Genomic DNA, 19,164 nt, shown 5'->3' with positions numbered 1-19,164 from the left:
ATACTTTGAAGCCTCGTACCTCTTTCTAATAACAAAATACACAAGTTAGTAAACTTCAATGAAAATAATAAACAATAATTAAATAATTAAATTACAATCAAATTAAATAAAGTTTTGACTAGTTTTGGACCAAACCCTCAGAAAATATTAAACCTTGCACGTCTAGGGCGAAGGCAACTTCGAACTTGGCTAAGAGACTCTAAGTCTTGTGAATGCGGAATATTGTGTTTTGTAAAAAGGCTAGTTTACAAATAGAGAGAAAGAAAAGAATTAAGTAATTCTTGAGAGGGAATAGAGAGAATTGATGATGAGAGTTGATCATGAGAGATGATAAAGTTTGATGAATGAAAAACAGAGATTCGGGACCCTATTTATAAGGAAAAAGTCCGGAAAATCATAGAATTTGATAAGGAATAAAACTCCACTCTGTCGCTAACAATCCGACCTTGTCGCCAGAAATTTATCTTGTCGCCAGGCGACAAAGTCTGTCGCGAGGCGACAAGCCTGTCGTTTGGCGACAGAGACAGTTTTTTTGGATTTTGTTTTTATCATATCTTTTGATATAGAAGTCCAAATAAGTCATATAATATGTCGTTGGAAAGCTCTTGAAGTCTACTTTCAAATGCAATTCGAATCAGATTAAAATCTTTTGTAGATAAAAAGATATGGCCGAAATAGTGAAAGGGTGTCAGTTTTGGATAGAGTTTCGTATATCTTTAATATCTTTTTCGTTATAGCTCGGATTTATTATTATAATATATCATTGGAAAGATAATTTCAAGATCTATCCAACCATATAAAATTTGGATAAAAAATATGAGGCACGAAAATAATATCTGACTATATTTGAACATCTTTAAATCCGAATAGAATTAGGAAAGTTTTAAAAAAGGAAAGTTTTATTTAAATTCAAATTCTATGATCTTATCTTTTCAAAAAAGGATAATTAAAATATTTTAGAAACTTATAGAAGATTCAAATCAATCCTAATTAGTTTAGGAATAGGATTAAACCTTTGGACCCTCCTCATGATCATTGGGTCGTAGGTAAAATCCGGTTTGGGCCCAGTTTAGTATTTTGGCCATAACTTCCTCATTATTCATCGGAATTGGGCTTATAATATATCGTTGGAAAGGTCTTTTCAATCCCAATCCAACTACATCATTATTGGACCCTTATCATGGACCAAAATAAACTGAATTGGACGTTTTCATAAATAGAGTGGGTTTTCGAAAACAGAAAAAGTGATTTTTAATAAAAACTAACCGCAACACTTGAATTTTCACACTTTCACCTCATTCGATTATGGTTCGACGCGAAAGGTATTCATCACTGGGTTTGGTTTTGGGGAGACACAAATGGGTGTCTACAGTTACCTTCAAGGAGAGTCAGGACAGGGAGATCTCTGTAATTTTTGGTGCATGAATTGAAGGACTCCACAAAATTTGTGGTATTATGATCACACCTGACTGATGGGTCAAATGTATGCCTTGACCATTGTCCAGTTACAGTCTCTAAGTACTCTACAGCCTTTGGATTGTACTTTAGGATCTTCTGCATGGCCTTATTGTAGACATACTCATTATATGCATCAGCCGCTATCCAAAACAGCTTATGAAATGTTGTTCCACTAAAACCAGCAGCTTTGCAGTTCATGTAAAGATGTTGACAGCATACTCTTCTGGTGGCTCTAGGAAAAGTTTCATGCACTGCTGAGTCTACTCCCTGCAAAACAAAATCACATAAAACATCAGTATGTATTACAATTCAGTCAAGGAAGTATAATTACACAACTCTAAATGGCATTACCTTCATCCTGTCACTGATGAAAGTCCAATCATCTCTGTTGCATCCTTCATTTTGAAACATAATCTTGAGATTTCTCAAGAAGTAAGACCAACTGTCACAGCTTTCAGTGTCCACTATCCCATAAGCAATAACAAATATCTCATTTTTACTATCAATACCTACAACAGTTAAGAGAATGCCCTTAAAATATCCACTAAGGTGGGCACCATCAATACCAATTATGGGCTGCGCCCTCTTGAAAATCCCCTTAGTTGTGCTGCAAATGAGAAAAAACATGCTTTGAACTTTGGAACTTCAGTTGGTGTTTGTTCTGTCCAAGTGATCAAAGCCCAACTACCAGGATTAGTTGCCTTAATCATCTCTGCATACCTAGGCAACAGTGAGTAAGACTCTCCAAAGTTTCCATGAATCTTCTCTTTAGCCATTGCCTTGACCTTGTAGAATAACCTTGTCTTGACAAGAATTCTGTATCTTTCCATACAGATCTTCTGAAGTGCATGAACAGGTATGTCTGGGTTTGCTTCAATTTCCCCTCTGAGATGCTTACAAAGCCACTCTGAAGTCACTACTGGATTCTCTTCTAGCCTACCACAACTCTTGTGCTCCCCACTTATCTTCTTAACTGCCCAACTGACCTTATCAGTCATCTCTCCAGCAAGAATCCTCCATTCACAACCATCAATAGCACATTTGGCTACATACCTCCCCTTGTCAGATTTCTCAACAAACACTCCAAACCCCTCTTGTATGCAGTAGTCCTTGAAGACATCAGTGAATGTTTGCCTATCTGGGAATATTAACCAAGGTTCTAAAGTTATAGAACCAAATTCTTGTTCTGTCCAAATTTTTCCATTCAGATATGTTTTGTCCATACTTGAAGAACCATCAAGGTAATCTTCAAACTTTTTCTCAGGGATATCATCATACAAACACTCAGTTTCTTCCTCATCAACTATGAAATCAGCAATATCTTCTTCATCATCCATATCACTACCAGACATACTGTAATCATCATCCTCACTGTCAGAGTTACTGTGAGAGTTTACCATGTCCTCTGCCCTGGCTCCAATTCTTGCTGACTTTCTTCTAGTACTTGTCTGTGCCTTTTCCACCTTTATCCCCTGTTTTACAGCAGTCTTTTTAGAGACTCTAAACCCTTTAGGTCTAGTTCTCCCTCCCTTTTTGGGTTTATCTTGTGTTGATTGTGGCTGGGAAGGTTGGGATGGTGCATTTGGTTGGGGTGTAGACTCAGGTTGGGGTGTAGATTCTGGTTGGGAAGGTTGGATTGGAGAATCATGATGGGGTGGAGATTCTGGTTGGGGTGCAGATTCAGGTTGGGGTGTAGATTCTGGTTGGGGTGGACACTCTGTTTGGGGTGCAGATTTTGGTTGGGGTACATATTTTGGTTGGGGTGGGGATTTAGTTTTTGGTCCCTTTTTAGGTGTGGTTTTTTTCCTCCTAGCTGCCATTGTCTTTCTAGGTGTTTTCTTTGGCTGGTTGTTTGGTGGTGATGTTGGTTGGGATTGCTTGGGAAGAGTTGAAGGTTGGGAGGGTTGTGGTTGACATGCACCTGGGAATATCTCATCAGCAACATCAGTGTTAAAAACCCTCATATACTCAACTCCTGAATTATCTGCATTAACAACAGGCACTTCAACAACAACAGTATATTGATGTTGCTCCATCAGTTCCCTTTCTGCCTGTAACTTTTCCAACCTACACCTTTGCTTCTCTGCTTCCTCTTTAATCCTTTTTTGCCAACTAGCTTCAGCAGACTTAAACACCATTCTTGGAACATCAGTTGCCTGTACCCACACTTTTATGGTTTCCTTACCCTCACTCCACTCCCACATTTTCAACAAATCTGTATCATCACATAACTCCAACTTTCTATTTGTTCTAGGTTTATCAATCAACAAAGTGAAATATTTAGGGAGGTATACACTTTGTTTTACTGAATCCTCAAACATGTACTCAAACATCTCCATTAAATTACTCTTATCAGTGTCTTCAATCAGCACATCAAATGCAGAATCATTATATATAACCTCCAGCCATACATGAGTCATCCTATATATGCACACAAATAATTCACTGAGTACATAAACCTTATACAACTACCTATTCAATGAGTGTAGTAACCATATACAACCAAACAGAAACACAACTATCTATACAAATCAACCACATGCATCAAGAAATTACATACATAAATCACAAACAAACAACTTACAGTTACCTAGCAACCACATTCATCAAACCCTAAACCCTAAATCGATTTTCGACATAAACCCTAAAAAACGAAAGCGATTTCAAGAGCGAAAGAGAGAATGGTACCTTGCGCGAGTTGAGATACACCAACTGCAACGTCCCGATTACAATTTTGCTCCAAACCCAGCCAACCCTATCGATTCACGTCTCACAGGTTGTTTCTACCCACAATTCTCGATCACTGATTCTTATGGAACTCCGTTCTACCTTCCAAAAGCTTCTGATTTGGAAAAGATTGGATTTTTTGTGAAGTTTTTTGGGTTCGTTTTGGCTGAAACCTTGAAGAACAGAGCAAAGAGAGGAGTGAAATTCGAAAGGTCAAAAAAATTTGGGTCTTTTTTGATCAAATGAAAGAGTCAATGGTAGTCATGGCGCCATTTAAGACAATAGGGGCTAAATGGTAATTTTGCACTAACGGTGGACTAACGTCAGAGCTAGTTACAGGTCATGGTGTGAATAGTACAAGACGTCACTGGTATTTGGTGAATTTTGGAAAACTTGAGGGTATTTGGTGAATTTTCGAAGAGTTCAAGGGCATTTGGTGAAAAAACCGTAATTTTTTTGGTCCCAAATAAACAGGTTAGATGCTCAGAAAGTAGGGTAAGAGGATTTCAAGATTTCAACCTCTAAGTTTCCTTGCAGTAAGATTCGAACCTTAATAAATTTCATGTAATCTGACCTGATCATTAGTAACTAAAAATAAGAAACTACTACTATCATCTTATTCATCTTCCGCTAACTATCATAACTTGAAGCACTACATCCAACAAGCTCCCTTGCTTCAAATTTTATGACTTTTAATTTTAAGTCGACCAAAATAATAATTATAAACACCGCAAAGAGTTTGATCTCCTTCCATAATAAAGCAAAATTAATTTGTTTACCACGACTTACTTATCGCCCTACGAAAATTACTTTTTCCATAACCACAATCTCCTTCCTTCAATTGATTTGACATATTTATTGTCAAATTTCATAAAATAATTGTAATGCGTATCCCATCACCAAAACACCTTAAGTATTTTGTTGGCGCACATTGTCACCAATGCCATACTTTCAAAGCACCCCTCTATGCACAACCACATTTGACATTTTTTTTGGATTTTAACTTGTAAAGCATTTCTCTTCACCAGAATGCACATAATCATCACATATCTCTCTCTTTTATTTCCCGTCCACTCTTCATTTTTATTACCCAGATCATAAAATGAACGATGACCTACATTGGCTTACTTCTCGTACTCTTTTGATCTAGCCTAGTTCTGATATCATATTGAAAATATAGTAAAGATAAAAGAGGAAAAAAAAATAACTTTCATGAAATTATATGTATTCATTCCAATTTATAAAGTGATTACAACTTGCCTTAAATAGTATCATAAATTTAAATTATTGAAGCTATAATCTTACCAATAAACAACTACACTACCACTACTACAATTAGGTATGTAACTCCCCGCTAGTCAATTACCACTCCCCACTAGTCCATTAACACAATAACTCAATAAACGCAATCAAAATTAGTAGGATGTTTAGTTCACTTTATTTCAAAACCTTATTGTTTACTTGTATTTCATATATGATAAAAAGTATAAGTTTACATTGGATCTAAATAAATAAAATCTGAACATACTTTAATTTATTGTTTTATGTGTGTTTTATATCGTTAAATGTAACTAAATAAATTATAATAGACTAAACATTAATAGAAATCTAAAAAACTAAGACCTGAACTGAACTTATTAGAGCTGAACTAAACTAAACTGAACTGAAATGAATATTTTATAAGAGAAGGAAATTAGGAGCTGAACTGAACTAAACTGAACTTATTAGAGCTGAACTGAATTGAACTGAACTAAACTGAAATGAATATTAGTAGGATGTTTAGTTCACTTTATTTCAAAACCTTATTATTTACTTGTATTTCATATTTGATAAAAAGTATAAGTTTACATCGGATCAGAATAAATAAAATCTGAACATACTTTAATTTATTGTTTTATGTGCGTTTTATATCGTTAAATGTAACGAAATAAATTATAATAGACTAAACATTAATAGAAATCTAAAAAACTAAGACCTGAACTGAACTTATTAGAGCTGAACTGAAATGAACTGAATATTTTATAAGAGAAGGAAATTAGGAGCTGAACTGAACTAAACTGAACTTATTAGAGCTGAACTGAATTGAACTGAACTAAACTGAAATGAATATTTTATAAGAGAAGGAAATTAGGAGCTGAACTGAACTGAACTTATTAGAGCTGAACTGAACTGAAAATAAACGTATTAGAACATACTCTAAGTTCAAATAAATTAAAAAGGGTTGAAGTTCAGATGATATAAAATAGTTTAATTAAAACACCAAAACTCAATTTCAACAGTACACTACTTTATAATAATACACATCTCTAGACAAAAATACATCATATTAATAACCTGGGGTTTGATAAATTATAGCTTTTTAATGAAGCTAAAATCTAGAGGAAAATTTCACAAGAATAATCCAGCCTTTCGCTGGTTCTCCCAAAATAATCCAACCTTTGGATTAACCTTGAATAATCCCACCTTTACCTATTATTCTCCCACATCGCCCCAGCAGGTCACCATACCCCCTATGACCGGTTGCAAGCAACGTGTTAACTTCTAATTGGTTTGTTTGTTTGTTTGTTTGTTTTTTTTAAAAAATTTAAAACTTAATTTTATAAAAAAAATCCTAAAATATGAAAAAAAAATAATTCCCAAAAAATGAAAAAAAAAACCCAGAAAGCCCCTTAGCTTCCACCATCAACCACACCGTTAATCCACCATCATCCGCACCGCCACAGCCGCCTAAAACACCATAGCACCATCACAACCCCACCATCGATCCACCCACACCGACCCACCTCCGCACCACCATCAACCAAACCAGAAACCCCCACTGTCCCAACTTCCGTCTTCTTGTGACAAAATCAACCAAACCATAAACCTTCACGCACCATCAACCAGCCCACAAACCTCCACACCACCATCAACCAGCCCACAAACCTCCACACCACCATCAACCAACCCACAAACCCCCACCGTCAAACCAAAACCAATGCAAACCACCCCCTCATGCCTACTCTTTCAAAACCTCCCTTTCCCCGTTTTCCTTCTCTCTCCCTTCGTGGTAGTGATTGTGGTTTGTATTATGGAGAAAAGATGAAGGAGGTGGCTCACTGGCTGTGAGGGCGAAAATGGAGGTGGTGGTTATTGTGGTTTGTGGTGATGGAAGAAGAATGAAGGACAAGCTGATGGAGGTTAGGATGAAGGTTGTGTTCATGGAGGAAGGAGGAAGGTGTTCATGAAGGAAGGATGAAGAAAGGTGTTCATGAAGGAAGAGAGAGAAAGAAGTGGTCATGGAGGAAAAAAAGGAAAAAAAAATTAAATCACCTAATCTTCAGGTAACTGGTCACTTAGGTTCAGTATGGGAGAATATATACCAAAGGTGGGATTATTCAGAGTTAATCCAAAGGTTGGATTATTTTAGGAGAACCAGCGAACGGTTGAATTATTCTTGTGAAATTTTCCAAATCTAAAACTTATAATTATATCTCATTATCTCTACATAAACATATTGAAAGCTTAACTATTCATAATTAAACATGAAATTAACAATAATAAAAAATCAGAAATTAATCAATTAAATTAAAGAACAATGACTTTTTTGTTTACAAAACACACTCTCACACACGTAAGGGAGAGAGGGCAATGCAGCCAGCCCCTGTTGCTAGTGCCCTGCTTGTCGATGGTAACTGATGGTGCAGTGGTGGTGGGCGACCACCGTGAGAGGACCGTTAGGGGAACTGATGGTGGTTGGGACTGATCTATTTATTATTTGTCCTCTCATATAAAAATATTTAAACCAGTTGGGGTTAAAAGGTATTTGCACTACCGTTCTCTCATATTTAACGCACGTGAATGTAACATGCATCTTTACCCAACCAAAATCAATTCAAGAGAGATTTTTGACTATTTGAATCAATTCAAGCCAAAATCAAGTCATTCAATTTTAATTAGCAAGCAAATTTTTAAGTGTATGTAAATTCAATCAATTTACTTGGGGTTATTTTTGCTAAATCCATTACAGAGTAGTGACTAGTGACTACATGAACTGCAACCATAACACTACTCAGCATGCATCTTATCCACAAGTATGGGTCATGTCCCCTTATTACTTTATTAATCAACTATTTCTCCAACTCTCCAATTCTTTTATGGAAATATATACTATACAAACTTAAATAATGATGAGTATGGTATATTTAATCATGTAGTAGGCCATGCAAAATCCAGATATTTTTGGTCTACAAACACAAATACACAATCTTATCTTCCAATGTTGAACAAATTAAACAAAGTTCCTACACTAAAGACGACCCAAGTAGTGACTACTAAAAGAGGGATGGTATTACAAAAAGTGTTGTCATTACTCATCCCCATCTCAAACTTTAATATTGCTAGTTGTAACAACTCCCATTTATATAATAACATGCATGTCATCCTTTTATATATAGGTCAACAATTTCGTTGCATAAGTATCACTTCTCGACACATTTGTAATACGTATACGTAGGTGCATGTTACATTCACGTGAAGATAATTAAAAGACATGCAAGTAAAATTAAGGGTGCAATGCATTATTATGTATTTGTGTTGTTCCTTCCTGTCAAAAAAAAAAAAATGTATTTGTGTTGTTCCTACTCTATTAATATATAAAATTAATTAATACCTCTAAATCTCTAATGATACAAATACTAAATTTACAGGAATTCAATAAGGTATTGTTCTTTTTTTTTTTTTTTTATTTATTTATTTATTTATTTTTTTTTTTAATGTCAAATAAAACTTATGATGTTGTAAATCTTATTTTATCTTATCTTTTATTATTACTTAGTAGACCCTATTAGAACTAATTTTTAGAGTTTATTAATTCTTATTCGTACTTATAGTTATCTATTATCTCATCTTAACAAATGAGCACTTAATTTGAATTTATTAGCTGTTATATTATCTTAAAACGAGAGGGTGAGAGATAACTCAAGTGGTTAGAGTTACTCTAACGGTTCCACGAGATCTTGAGGTCAATTCTCATCACTTGTCGTTTTAAAAAATAAAAACAAATTTTTCTTTTAAAAAAAATACCATTATGACTCAACACATCACTACTTTCCAATAAGCAAACATGAAGGGGGGAGACAATGGTTAAAAACCTTAGAAAAATGTTCCACGAGATGGCTACTTGTGATTCGTCCAAGAGAAAAATTACAGGTCAAGGTTTATTCATATATAAGACACCAAATCGTTGACCCACCACCAAAATAGTTTAGTCTCAATCAAAATTTTCCACATTTTTTTTTTACTTTTGATTTTGCACTCTTTTGATGAGCAAGTGCCTAGTGTCAATTTGGTACCAAACTATAAATCATAATTTTACAAATCATAATCATAAAAGAAAAAGATAGGTTTGCCAAGTTTGGCAAATTTTAGCTAAATTAGCTTAGTTGGTAGTTAACGTTTCTCTAGGAGTTAAGATGATCGGAAAGCTAACTTTGTTTTTAGGTGAGACAATTAAGCAGACAACAATAACATGGGTTTTGAAGTTTGTTTTGCCTAAGACAAAGAAAGGTGTCCATTTTTGAAATTAATAAAAGTGTGCAGTATTTAGTTGTGTTTATAGTTTATACGTTCTCGCTAAAATCTATTATGGCTCGAATCTTGTTTTTTTTTTTTTTTTTTTTTTTTTTTGACTTGTTCACTTGACTTATTAGATTATTACTTGCTAACTCGTTTATTTGACTTGTTTAAACTGTTGTTTACACATTCACTTAACAAAGTGCATCCCATTAAATAAACTAGAACACGAAGTGCACATCATGGATAACTTTGAAGTTTCTCTATTTGAAAGGGAAAGCTTTGAAGTTTCATTTAGTATTGTAAATGGAAATGGTATAAATGTAATGTATACAACTAATACAATTAGCGATTTGATTTGAGTAGGTCAAATTAATACCAAGCAAGCACCACTATTATCTATAGAAATTCATTATAACAATAAATTTTAAACAAATTAATGTCCATTATTTTTCTCCTTAATTATGCATTTATGCACAACTTAATCAGCCAAACCATCTAATCACCTATAAATATTAGTACAATATATACTTCATATTTGTACACACTAAACTTTTTCAGCAAATAACACAATTTAAAAAAACTTGGGAAATATGTTACAATAAAATTCATCATCATACACATCAAATATTCAGGTTAGTGAAACTGTGAAATAAAAAGAGTGTTAAACGCGGACCTGGGCCGCACCCGCAAACCAAGAGAGAGAGCCCACTTCACAAGATCAAAGGAGGTTCTATCCCAAAACCATATGGCAATAGGAGGAGTAGCCCCTTAGCCATATAAAGTGATTAACTCTCTTACCTTAAATCAATGTGGGACACTTACATGTGATGATACACTTCAACAAAGAGGCTTCTTCTAATAGTAAAAAAAAAATCAACTTACCTCATTTGATCCAATTAGCCCCGTCAACAAATAGATTAACAAGTATTAATATTTACTTAAGATATGAGATCAAATCTTATTTTTGTTATATCTAGACTTTTTACCTGCCAAGGTGAGGAAAAAAAAAAAAAACCTGACAATTGAACTACACAGTATCACATAAAAAAAAATCCTAAAAAAAAGTGAAAAAAAACAAATAATACCGTGAGGAAAAAATGGACCAACAATTGAAGTACGAAGTATATGAAAATCACATTATAAAAAACATTGTCAAAAAATCAAAAAATACAGTATATAGCCAATATAGGTCATATTCATTTACAAAAAGTTAAGAAAAAAAAAAAAGCTTATGATTCAAGTCAGCTCCATATTCATTAATTTAGGATAATAATAATAATAATTAAAATAAATAAAAATAAATAAAGAAAAAAGAGGGGGAGAATTTACAAAGAATGTATGGTTATACAAGAGAGAATCTCAACACCCCTTTACCACCATCTAATTTCTCTCCACCAAAATTCAATCCATCAAATTAAAATGCAAAACCCACAATCCATGAATCCAAACAACTCCCCAAAATTGGGTAATTCAAAAAAAAAAAAAATTAAAAAAATCATAAGCTAGAATTAGATAATATTTACAGTTGGTGGTGTGGATGCCAACTAATTTATTTAGTTGGTCAAAGTCTCGGGATGTGGTACCTGGACCTGGGATCAAATCCCGTCTACATCATTAACCGTGTTGTGTCGTGTCTTGACTCAGGCTCGAAGACGCCTTAAAAGAAGAGTAAAAAGGCGTTGAAACGCTCTGTGAATCCGAGGGTAAGCTCTTACCGCATAGCTCCCCGTTTGTCGAACCGCCTCTTCGACCGTGTCGACGAAAAGATTGAGGCTTCGCACCGGTGGGATGTATAGCGTTAATGGCACAGCTGAAAATGCAACCGCGAAAAATACTTGTAACATTTTTGTATGATCTTTTATACAAACAACACCAAAAACAAAAAAACTCAGCAAAATTTTGTGGGTTGTTTAAAAGTGGAGGAATATAATTGTTATTATACTCAAAATCATGTATAAATCGTCGTCTTCGTCTTCTTCGTCGTCGTCTTTTTCTGGGTATGATTCTGCCAGTTGGGAAGATAGGAAAGAGAATTTTTATGGGTTGAATTTGGATTGCAAAATTTATTGGATTCTGATTGATATTATTTGGTCGGCTACAAATTTTGGGGGATTTTTGATTTTTTTGGTTTTTTTTTTTTTTTTCCAAACTTTTTGAAATTGGTTTTTTACCCTCTTTTTTGGGTTTCAGCAATGTGGGAAATGAGGTGGGCTAAAGGGTTTTATAGGGAAGGATTTGTTTTGGGATTTTGATTTTAGAGTTGAGTTGTTCTATAATTGGTTTTTTGTCATTTTGGAAATTATAAAGATTCCAACTATTTGATTGTACGAAATCTTTTACAAGACTAGGTAAACAAGAATAACTTTATCTTTTGACTCTCTCCATGTTTTAATAAGTGTTACAGTTTGACTATATACGCACGTCGAGACACGACTTTGACCATTAATTTATCTGATTATACGTTAGTAAAATTGTAGGAAAATTGATATTATGAAAGTATACACTATAACATATTCAACAATGTATTGTACAATTTTTTTTATATATATATTAGTAAAGTAATCAAGTCAAAATCATTATATGAATAGTGAAAACTGCAAACTGTAACACTTATTAAAACACAGAGGGAGTAGATAAACAATGACATTTTTAATGTGATCGTTGCACACTCAATTGGTTTGGATGAACTTTATTGTAACCCCATTGATTCAATAAAAATATTATTAGTAATCTCAACAATTCATAGTCAATACCTCAATCAGATTCTTGTTATATGCATTTTAACTAATTATATTTGAATTAGTAATTAGCTTATTGCTTATCACTTTATCAATAACCTAATCTATACATGCGCCATTGCATTGTATGTCATTCTACGTGATGGTGAACTTTATTGGTAACTTCATTGATTTATAAACAATCTTACATTGTTAGTAACCTTAGCTATTCATAAATTATACCTCAATTAGTAACTTTATGCATACATGGTATGTAACTCCACATTTTTTGTCAGTAACCTCAATTAAGTCACTCAAATCATCAATGACAGTGTGCCACACATCGTGAACGAATTTGTGAATGATATCAATCTCATTTGTATCAAAATTGGAAGTAAAACTATGTATGCAGGAGCAATAATGGTAAGATTGTCACCTTCCAACCTTGAGGTTGGAGGTTCAATCCACACTAGGGACACTTTAAGGGTGGGAATCTCATACCCTTCTCCCCCACTCTCAAAGTATCTGACCCGCTAATACCGGACAAAAAAAAAAGCATGAGGGTTGAAGTACGGTCAGGGTCTTTTCTCCTTACCCTTAAAAAAAATAATAATAAAATAAAAGGTACATATGTAACAAAAGGCCTAAAGTGAAAGCTTGAAGAATTTCGTGAAAGGTGTAGACCAAAAGCAAGAAGAACTTCAAGAAATGAAGGGTACTAGTCAAGTAGTCAACTAGCTAAGTCTTTTCTTTTTTTTTTTTTTTTTTTTTTTTTTTTTTTTTTTTTTTGTGACAAAGACTAAGCAAAAGACCTAGGTCAGCCAGTATCCCATTCCCTAGCTCTAACAGCCAGTTCATGGGCATCCTGTACGACATGTCTAGGAACATACATAATATTACAGAAAATAAACATATTACCCTGCAGGCGTATATCCTTTAAGAGATGTTGCATCTGAACCGGTCCTGTAGATGGTGAACCTAGGAGTCGAATCGCCAGTTGGCAATCAATTTTCATTTGGATTCCCTGTAGATGTTTAGCCTGACACCATTTCAAAGCCTCCAGGATCCCTCTCAGTTCTGCATGAAGGGGAGAGTCACACAAGATCGAGAGGCCACCCTTCTCGAAGATGGTCTCTTCACCCATATCTTTACAGATCCATTCGATGCCACTCCTGGGGGTTCTTGCCTGACCCTTTTTCCTTTTCCAAGCACCATCCACATGAATTACTGCCCGGATCCTTCCTGTCTTCTCTTGCCCGAAGTAGTTAACTAATAGTTAATTGAAGCGTTGTCTATGAAATAAGTGTGTTATTTTCAACAAAATTTGACTTAAAATACCTAAACTTGTTTTAGTCGTGAATTAAATTAAACCCTTGTATAAGTTCTTATTAGACCAATTAAGGCCTGTTCACATTTGCTGAATTGAGCTGAATTGAACTAAACTGAACTGAACTAATTGGAGCTGAATTGAATTGAACTGAACTGAATATAGCGGAAATGAATATTTTATGAGAGAATGATATTAGGAACTGAATTGAATTAAATTGAACTGATTGGAGCTGAATTGAACTAAAATTAAGCTGAAGTGAACAGACCTAAGTTTAATAAATGAGTAAAAAGTTATATTTAGATCCTTAGACCTAACTGTTCACCTTAAAACAATTAACTTTAGATAATGATTAATAAACTTAGATAAGTTCAAATGAGATAGTTTTGGAAAAAAAAAAAAAATTCAAATAAGTTATGATCATTGTACAACTAAAATAAGTTTAAATAAGTAAAAATCAGATGAATGAAAACACTCTATTTCGGCTTTGTGGGGGCTGTACTAGAGAGATCCCTATCCTTTTCTTTTTATTTAAGAGGGTGCTATTATTGATTTATTATCGTTTTGATAAAGTATTTTATTCATTTTTTTTCTCAATGCGTTCCTGGTCTCATGGATGTTAATGTTTAATTATTAGTAAGGGCCAATTAAATGATGATAGACATATTATGCAAAGAAAATTTCCATGCACCCCCCATCTACAATGTGAAGAGTCATATTGCATATAAGCAATGGAAAGAAAATTTCCAATGAAAATCACAGCTATGAAGAAATACTCCACCAGTACTTTACGACAAGTCAACTTTTGATAATTAACAAATAAGATCTCTAGTCCTTTTATTAATTAACATATTAAGTAATATACTCTCATAAACTTATTACGTGGTATACTTGGTTTAATTTAGATGTGACTAGTGCACTTAATTGGTCACTTCTAGTGCCTAGTGATGTCAAATTAACATAATTTGACTAGTGTTTTTTTTTTTTTTTTATTATTATTATATTTCATGATACATTAGGAGATTATTATAAATATTCTCCAAGATAAAAGAGATCTTTATAAATTTAAAAGCACCAATGTTGATCCATAAATATAGCTTACTTTGAACAATTCTTACAAGTTCTAAATTTTTGGTTCTATTTCTCTTGAAGATTTCAATCCCCTAACTTCAACTGCGATTATGCTCTTCACGTATATTTTCTCCCTAAAATTGAAAAATTTAAACACCATCTGCATATTTTAAAAAAGAAAAAAAGGCATAGAAAAAGAGATTGACATATTACCCTTAAAAGATAACTACTATCATAATGTTGTTGCGTTTAGTATGATATAAAACAACAAAGGTGACTTTGTTAGAGTGCGAGATGGTATGTACTTTGTATTTTGTTGCGCTTGTATAGTTGTATTGTTTATACCTTAAATCTTTAGTAGTTCAATTCTAACAACTAATTACTTGTATACGTTTAGAAACCCTTTCATATTATTATAATTGTTTTTTTACGCAATAAGATGTACATATTTCTAAGAATGTATCAAGAAAACTTATTAAAATTATACATGTTTGGAAAATAAAAATCAAGACAAATAACAAAAACCTCAAAACTATGCTTTGAAGGTTGAACTTTGAAGAATATATTTTGGCACCAAAAATGAGTTGCCTTTCGAACTTGAGTCGTGAAGTTTTGGGCTTGTACCAAGGCGTTGGGTCATGGGCTTTATTGTCCTTGGCATTTTTTTAAGGGTTGGGACTTTCCTTTAAGTATCCTTAGGGAAAGATTTTCAAAATGAGTTTAAGAAAATTGTAAATTGAAAGTTGTTAGCTTAGCTTCCATGCATCCAAATTAAGCTATAAAATCAGATACATAAGTGTCTTTTTCTTGAATATTCTATCGGTGCCTTTTTGGTACAGCAGGCCACACTGCCAAGTCAGCAAAAATAACTGACCTAAAGGTTACTATTTACGCGCATGTAGGAGTTACTGGTATCGTCAGAGTTACTTGTATTTTTCAAGTGTTATTTTTTTTTTCAGGAGTTACTTGTATGATTACTTATTTAGGGGTTACTTGTATTTTTTTTCAGGAGTTACTTGTGTAGATTACTTATTCAGGGGTTACTTGTATTTTTCAGGGGTTACTTGTTTTTTTTTTTTCAAGGATTACTTTTATGGATTACTTATTTAGGGGTTACTGTATTTTTCAGGGGTTACTTGTTTTTTTTTTCTTCTTCAGGGGTTACTTGTATGGATTACTTATTCAGAGGTTACTTGAATGGATTATTTAAAGGGTTACTTGTATGATTACTTATTCAAAGGTTACTTGTATGGGTTACTTGTATGAGTTACTTATTCAAGGTTACTTGAATTGTATGAGTTACTTATTCAAAAGTTGCTTGTAGGCCCCATACCAAACCAGTAACACCCTACAAGTAACCCCCGACCAAAACCAGTAACACCATACAAGTAACCCCTGACCAAACCAGAAACACCTACAAGTAACCCTCGACCAAACCAGTAACACCTACAAGTAACCCCTGACCAAACCAGTAACATCGTACAAGTACCCCCTAACTAAACCAGTAACACCATACAAGTAACACTTTTTTTTTTGACAAGTAACACTCTATAATCTGCTCATACTACTATTGCTGTTTATGTTGCTGATTTTTTGACAAAGAATGTTCGATCGAAGATTCCACGAAGAAAACGAGCTCAAATTTCTCCGGTTCTCATTGATTTCACTACTTCAAATGTTGTTGATGATCTTAAGCTTAATTAATCACAATTTTCACAGCAAGTTAACACCCAAATTCTACAATTTCGGGCTTTAATTGCATCAATTTGGCAAAGAGGAGAGAGAAAATGGGTTGAGTAGAGATGTGCTTGTTGGTGATGTGTGGTCTGATTTGAAAAAGAAACTAAGAAAAGAGGAGAGAGAAAATGGGTGGAGTAGAAATATGGTTGTTGGTGATGTGTGGTTTGGCTTGGAGAAGAAGCTAAGAAAAGAGGAGAGAGATAAAGGAAAGAAAAGACTTATGTTTTTTTAATAAAATTGTGGCTCATGTTCAATTAAATCTTGTTCATGTTCAAGTTCAATTAACTTAGGCAAGTCTGAGCACGATCCTGAGCTTTCAAGCGAGCTCAAAAATCTGTTCAAGCTCGGCTCATTTAGTACACTATATGTTTGCAAACGGCTCGTTTATTAAACAAGTTTATAAATGAGCGTTTCATGCATGATTTTAGTAATAAACGAGCTTCTCTAATAAACGAGTTTCGTACTTTAACTTTGAAATTCTCAAAAAATAGCATAATAATTAAATCCTAATTATAAACCTAAGAATTAAATCTTAATTATAAAAAAACTTAAAAATTAAATTAACAATTGTGAATAAATCAATAATTCATGAATATAAAAAAACAAGTATTTCACAAACATAAACAAACGAGTTGTTCATGAACTTATTTGAACGAGCATATCTATGTTTGTGTTCAAGCTCATTTATTAAACAAACTTCAAAATTTGTTCAAGCTCGGCTCATTTATCAAATAAACGAACATGAACGAGCTTCAATCGAGCTTGAACCCGAGTAATTTATTGATCGGCTTGGTTTATTTACACCCCTACACGTAGCAAGAGGATTTTGTCATTGGCTAAATTTTCGTCTTTTCTATGTCACTTTTTACAAGAACCTTTTGCTATGCTAGTTTAGACTTTAATAGTGCAATATTTGTGTTTAACAAAAAAACTTTTTGCAAGTAAATAGGAATTTATACTTCATACAAATCCAAATTAAATCCATTTCAAATTCAAATTCATAGTCTTACAAATGTTTACAGGTCCAAATCGACTGTTAAGAAAAGAAAGAAAAGGCCGTATTAACAAGCTAAGATATGATAAATACATTTAATTTGTCACACAGATGAAATTCATCCTTAGCAATATACTCAGTTTCTTCTGAGGGAGGCAGCAGAGATCAACACGAGTACGATGAAGAGAAAAGCAGCAATGAAGGAAGCAACAACAGCTCCACTAACGCGCTCACAGAAACTGCCAAATTGCTGGCAGATAGCCCCCCAGTTGATCTTGTTGTTACCCTTGTGTGCCAAGTACACTATGGCTGCTGCAGCTCCTGCACCTGCGGATATCAGTGCTACTGCTATCTGAAACAGAAACATTATACAGGGTATCAGGTGTCACACTTCAATTTCGCTTAAGGTATCCATATATACTTTGGTAATGATTTAAATCTGTAATTTTGTTACTTCACCTAGGAACTTGTTTAAATGGAATGGTTTAAGTATTTACCGTGTCGAAGATGATGAGTAGCATCCTCACCCCTGAAGCCTGTGGTCTCACAATGCTGACAATGGAAAATGGCAGGGAGAGTACTAGGTATGCACTTGCCACTGCATTTGCAGCCACAAAAAATCTGCAGTTTTCACCATAAATTATTATTACACACTATGCAGTAGAAGTAAATATTTCGGACATCCTCAAATAGTATACGTGACTATAAATGTTTTGGAAAGAGTGTATCATATACGAGTACTAGAATGTACTTACGAGAAAGCAGGGAGATCGTCGTATCTAGCATGAAACTGGAAGAATTGAGTGAAGAAATTAAGAGTTTGATCACTGGTTCCCATTGCAATAGCAGCACCAAGAGCAGCAGCTAAAGCAGCCAGCCTTAGAATGAAGTCGAAAACAGCGAGCCCTCTATTCACAGCTCCCCCTCCTGATCCCATAACTTTAACAGCTTTCATGGCCCCAAACTTTCCTCTTGGCTCCGACTTTGGGTCTTGGATGTGGATGGTTGATGATTCGTGGTGCGACATTTTCTTCTATTCTTCTTGGGATCGGATGGATTACGAATATAATGTAAACTTCGGAAATTATGTGAAAGATGAAGATGAGATATGTGAGTAAATTGCTTATGGAAGAAGGGAGTACAATGGAGGAATATATAGTTGATATATGTTAATGGGTTAGTTTTCTTGTTTGATGGTTGTAAGTTAGGTAATGGGGCAGCTAGAACAACAGTAGTGGTTACTCAAACTTGCTCCATTCATAAAATGTTGCTATTAGCCTGTTATACTACTACTCTACTAGTATTAGTTAGACATAAAGTGTAAGCACCAATAGAGTAGGTGGTTCCAACCACTTGGCCAAGGCTTCCAAGTTTGTGGCGTTCGATTCTCCTTGGCTCATCCTTCATTTTTTAGACTAACCTTTACTATTTTGGCTTAGCTCAATTATTATAATCTTCTTACTATCCAATACACTTACTTCATCGGTTCATCCTAGACTGTGGCGAGATCCACATGAATTCAGAATCGATAGGTAATTATATTTATTTAAATACACTTTTGATGTATTGTTTGG

General features: G+C 34.1%; 1 protein-coding gene across 1 annotated transcript; it reads right to left on the bottom strand.

The window, feature by feature from the left end:
• Positions 1 to 17,624: 17,624 nt before the first annotated feature.
• On the bottom strand, positions 17,625 to 19,020 carry LOC145609112 (casparian strip membrane protein 2-like). Its single transcript, XM_081664670.1, has 3 exons — positions 18,346 to 19,020; positions 18,088 to 18,211; positions 17,625 to 17,942 (listed from the first exon to the last, which is right to left on the bottom strand). Exons 1-3 carry the CDS (start codon positions 18,615 to 18,617, stop codon positions 17,727 to 17,729), a joined length of 612 nt encoding a protein of 203 aa, XP_081520796.1. The 5' UTR covers positions 18,618 to 19,020; the 3' UTR covers positions 17,625 to 17,726.
• Positions 19,021 to 19,164: the final 144 nt, after the last annotated feature.

Source organism: Chenopodium album, chromosome 23 (assembly GCF_948465745.1).
Source record: "Chenopodium album chromosome 23, dcCheAlbu1.1, whole genome shotgun sequence".
In the NCBI taxonomy this organism is placed as follows: domain Eukaryota; kingdom Viridiplantae; phylum Streptophyta; class Magnoliopsida; order Caryophyllales; family Amaranthaceae; genus Chenopodium; species Chenopodium album.
This window is presented reverse-complemented; position numbering and strand designations above follow the sequence as displayed.